Below are 4,854 nucleotides of genomic sequence, written 5' to 3' on the forward strand. Positions count from 1 at the left end.
AATCAAAATGTTGCATATCAATACACCCGGTAGTGCTTTTTTAATTATCATATTAATTTATTTTTTGTCATTAATGCATCCGGAATGAAAACGATACCATTAGTTGAGGTACCGTAGTCAATACCCCAGTATGTAAATGAAAAGGTGACATGGCCATTGGCCAGTGGCCACAAAAATCTGTCCGCCCCATTTGCTCAGTGGTTAAGCACCCTACTAAGACCAAGCGGCGCTGATTCGACTATTGAGATGTGTTCTTGAGCAACACATCGAAAGGACAACTGTCCATTCAGCAGAACCTAGTGGATGCTGCACAATCTACTTCATAAAACAATCTGCAAAAAACTCGTGGTATATACATAATGCGGTGATAGTAGCAACACTCAAATCCTGATAAAAGCACTTCTCGTTGACATATTAGCCTACATTTTTATGCCACTTGAAAGTGAAGATACCACTTTTTGAAAAAATTGAGTACTTCTAAAAACGTTATTTCAAAACCAATACATCGAATTGCCGTAAAAAGATAACATTTACACAAGTTATGATAACATTATAGCCTAGCAAAATAAACTTTAAAATTTTGGATGCAACCTAGTTCGTACCCTGAAAAAATCGAAAAAAAAATAGCACAAAGCCGAAGTTGCTGATCGCAGTTTCCGCAAACAAACAAAAACTCTTAGGATCCTTACAGGAAATTTTAAAATGTTTGCGAAAACTCCGATCAACCATAACCCTTTTAAAATGTTTGCGGAAACTCCGATCAGCGACTTCATCTATTTTTAATTTTTTCTTCTTGATCTTTTCCTAACCCTAACCCTTTTAAAATGTTTGCTGAAACTGCGATCAGCGACTTCGGCGAACTCTAAGGATCATTACCGGAAATTTTAAAATGTTTGCGAAAAAAAGAAAACTCCGATCAGCAACTTCGGCTTTGTGGTAATTTTTCTCTTGATATTTTAAGGGGGAAAATTTTAAAATGTTTGCGGAAACTGCGATCAGCGGCTTCAGCTTTTTTTACTTTTTCTCTTGATATTTTCAGGGTATGAACTGTTCAGGGTACGAACTAGGTTGCACCCAAAATTTCTACTGTCAACAAAGGTAAACCTCTACAGTTCAGTAGGCTATGAATTTTGTAGGATGTTATGTAGCAAACAACATTCACACCATATGCTCGTTTCTGTGCAACAATAAGTTTTGTTGCTGTTTTCTCTGCATAGTCTTAAGTGGACTTCATGCCATCTTTCACAGAAGTGAACCACTACAACAACAATAATAATAATTGTATGCGCTGGCAAATAAACACAGTGCAACCACATGCCATGTAGCTGACAACTGTTGAACTTCAAATACCACTACTTTTGTAAAAATATATAGCCTACTCAGTACTCATACTGTAAGATATAAATCAAATATAAGCACTTTTTGTAGTACTAATAGTTTACCCTGAAGAATAGATCTGACTTAACTGAAACAAACCTTACCTGAGTTTCAGGATGATCATTCATGATGTGGGCTACTTGCGTTTTCCTGCACTACGCTGCCTGCTATGAAGCTAATAATGCAAATGTCAGCTAATGCAAATGTCGTCACACCGCCAGCTATGAAACTAATGCAATTTTGCAAATGGCGTCCATTTGGGTTTTTGCGCGTTTTTTATGATTCACGTCACACAGAACGTAGCTTCTGATTGGCTCGAGTTTTCTCGACAGTTAATGAAATTTTGCCGTTAAAGTGCTTACCGTAAAATTGCTCTAACCGCGCTTCTTGCTATCGCTATGTAGTGGTTGCTGTTTCGAACTTTATTTGCCGCAAGGTGGTAGAGTATTCTTTTCTGATTTCATTAATTTTTCAATGGTCATTGTAGGTTCACTAGAAGAGATTTAACAGCAAAGTTAGTGCAGACGGTCAGAAAGTTTTAATTTTTTTAGGGAAAGGGTTTTGGGACTAGGCCAAACATTTGCTGATTGCTAAAATCTGAAAAGCGGTTTTGGCCTAATTTTTAGTGCAGAAATAGGGATAGCAATCTTCTTGCCTGTGCCATTTCAGTTTTTGAGTTTGAACAAATATTAGCCTGTTTATTTTGAAATTCGTGATTGGGGTAATTTTACCAAAAATTCGCGGTTGGGGGATTGTCTTATTGTGTGTTGTATTTATATCATTTTATCATTCTAAGTACCGGTTACTGTAAAAACAAGTTTTTTAATTAAAATGACGTTTCTTAATTTTTTCAAAAGGTTGATAAAAATAGGGGGGCCATTGATTTTTCAAAATTTTCAAAGGGGGCCACGGTGCAAAAAAGGTTGGCACCCCCTGGTGTTAACTGTTAAGATTACTGGGGTAATGCAGTTTATAGTTAAATTTGCCATTTTTATTGGTTAAGAATCAGTGTTTTTTTGGATTTGGTACCTATATACGAGTATTTCGGTAAAATGGCGGCCATCTTGAATTACGTAATATTTAGACCCTTTGTGACGCTCGAATTTTGGAAAACTTTTGATATGTTGTTCTCTAAACCGAAAACTATTGGAAAACACCAAAAAACGTTTTCTTGCAATTTTTTTCGGGTTGGTCAGCATATTGACCCTACTATCACTGAATTTATCCAAGAAAACTTCAAAATTACAGTAAGATGGATGTCTGTATACAAAGTCAAAGTGAAACTTCTTTGTCTCTCTGAAGTCTCAATATTTTCAACCTTTTTTGTGAAAATGAATGTTCATTAACATTTGTGAGATAATAAATAAACAAAGACTCTTTCAAACAGAAAAAAGCAAGCAGTAGGCCGACGCAAATCATTGAATTGGCAGCTGGGTGTTCACTTTCATTGCGTCATTGCATTTTTTTCAGTACCAGAGAAAAAAAGTAGTACAGTAACTTGGTGATGGGCTGCTTGTAAATTGCTTTATCAGACTTGAAATGACTATTTTGGTAAGTTTACATTTTTAGGCTACAAATCGATTTTTTTCTGATGAGCCTACTTGTTTCGAAGTGTGATTTCCGCAAATTTTTTTTAATTTTTTATGTTTATTTTTTATGCAACTTAGTTCGTACCCTGAACAGTTCGTACCCTGAAAAGATCAAGACAAAAAATTTAAAAAGCCGAAGTCGCTGATCGCAGTTTCCGCAAACATTTTAAAACTTTCCCCTTGAAAACATCGAGAGAAAAAAAATAGAACAAAGCTGAAGTCGCTGATCGCAGTTTTCGTTTTTTCGCAAACATTTTTAAATTTCTGGTAATGATTCTAAGAGTTTGCCGAAGTCGCTGATCGCAGTTTCCGCAAACATTTTAAAAGGGTTAGGGTTAGGAAACTATCGAGAGAAAAAATTTAAAAAAAGCCGAAGTTGCTTATCGGAGTTTCCGCAACAAACAAACTGAAAAGATCGAAAGAAAAAAATAGAACCATTTTTCCGCAGTTTCCGCAAACATTTTAAAATTTCCAGTAATGATCCTAAGAGTTTGCCGAAGTCTCTGATTGCAGTATCCGCAAACATTTTAAAAGGGTTAGGGTTGATTGGAGTTTCTGCAAACATTTTGGCAAATACTATGAACGCCCTAAGCCTTTCCGTGTGGGATCACTTAATGTGGGAACCATGCGAGGAAAGGCAAATGAAGTAGTAGAGACAATGACTAGGAGAAAAATAGACTTACTCTGTCTTCAGGAAACCAGATGGAGGCATGTTGGAACTAGGAAAATTACTGGGAAGGACTCGCAAGCCAAGTTTCTCTGGTCTGGTAATGGCAAGGGCACAGGAGGGGTTGGTATCATGCTGGCTGAAGGTTGGTGGGAGAAGGTATTCGAAGTGAGACGCATTTCCGACAGGATACTCTTAGTGCGTTTAGTTGTGGGTAAAGTTGTGTTTGCTGTCGTCTGTGTTTATGCTCCCCAGGCTGGGCTCAGTGAAGATACCAAGACTCAGTTTTACGAACAACTTCAGAGCCTTATCACCACTGTCCCTGCCACTGAAGAACTGTTTGTGTGCGGTGATTGGAATGGCCACATAGGCAGCAATCCAGACGGATACGTAGAAGTTCATGGTGGGTATGCCATTGGCCAACGCAATGAGGAAGGTGAAAGACTACTTGAATTTGCTGTAGCAAATGACCTGGTGATAGGCAACTCCGTATTTAAGAAGGACCACAGACATCTGGTCACTTACCAATCTGGAGAAGTTTTGACGCAGATCGATTACATCCTATATCGGTGCAGGTTCAGAAAGCATGTTACAAATGTAAAAGTCATCCTGGGTGAAGAATGCGCATCCCAGCACAGACTCGTGGTGTCGGACATGACGGTACAAGCTTCACACAAACAAAAGCGACAGTTTAAGCCCCGCATAAAACTCTGGCAGCTTAAAGATCCAAACAAACAAGCTGAGTATGCTGAACTCTTTGCCTCCAAGATTGAAGGAGCCCATACAAGCACCACTGTAGAAGAGATATGGAAAACTCTGAAGGAAGGAGTCACTGAAGCTGCACAAGAAACTTGTGGTGTTTCATCTAGGCACCGATGGAGAAAACAAACCTGGTGGTGGAATGATACAGTGGAAAATGTTGTGCAGGAGAAGAGGAGATGCTTTAAGGCATGGAAGGCAGGAGGAAGCAGAGAAGCATACAACGATGCCAAAAGACCTGCTAAGTATGCCATATACAATGCTAAAACCGAAGCTGAGAAGACACTATTTCACAATGTCAACTCAAAGTCAGGGACCGTATACAAGCTGGCTAAGCAAATGCGGCGTGACAATCAAGATGTTAGTGGTGATAAACCCATCAAAAATGATGCCGGTGAACTCTCCCTCGACAAGGAAGGAAGGTTGCTTGGAAACAATACTATGAACGACTTCTCAATGTAG

General features: G+C 38.5%; 1 protein-coding gene across 1 annotated transcript; it reads left to right on the forward strand.

Annotated features, from left to right (window-relative positions):
• Positions 1-3,591: 3,591 nt before the first annotated feature.
• Positions 3,592-4,854, forward strand: LOC145769037 (protein CFDP2-like). The gene has a single exon (XM_082580636.1). The coding sequence runs from the start codon at positions 3,592-3,594 to the stop codon at positions 4,852-4,854; it is 1,263 nt and encodes a 420-aa protein (XP_082436762.1).

The sequence above is a fragment of the Aplidium turbinatum genome, chromosome 4, assembly GCF_918807975.1.
Source record: "Aplidium turbinatum chromosome 4, kaAplTurb1.1, whole genome shotgun sequence".
NCBI classification, from domain to species: domain Eukaryota; kingdom Metazoa; phylum Chordata; class Ascidiacea; order Aplousobranchia; family Polyclinidae; genus Aplidium; species Aplidium turbinatum.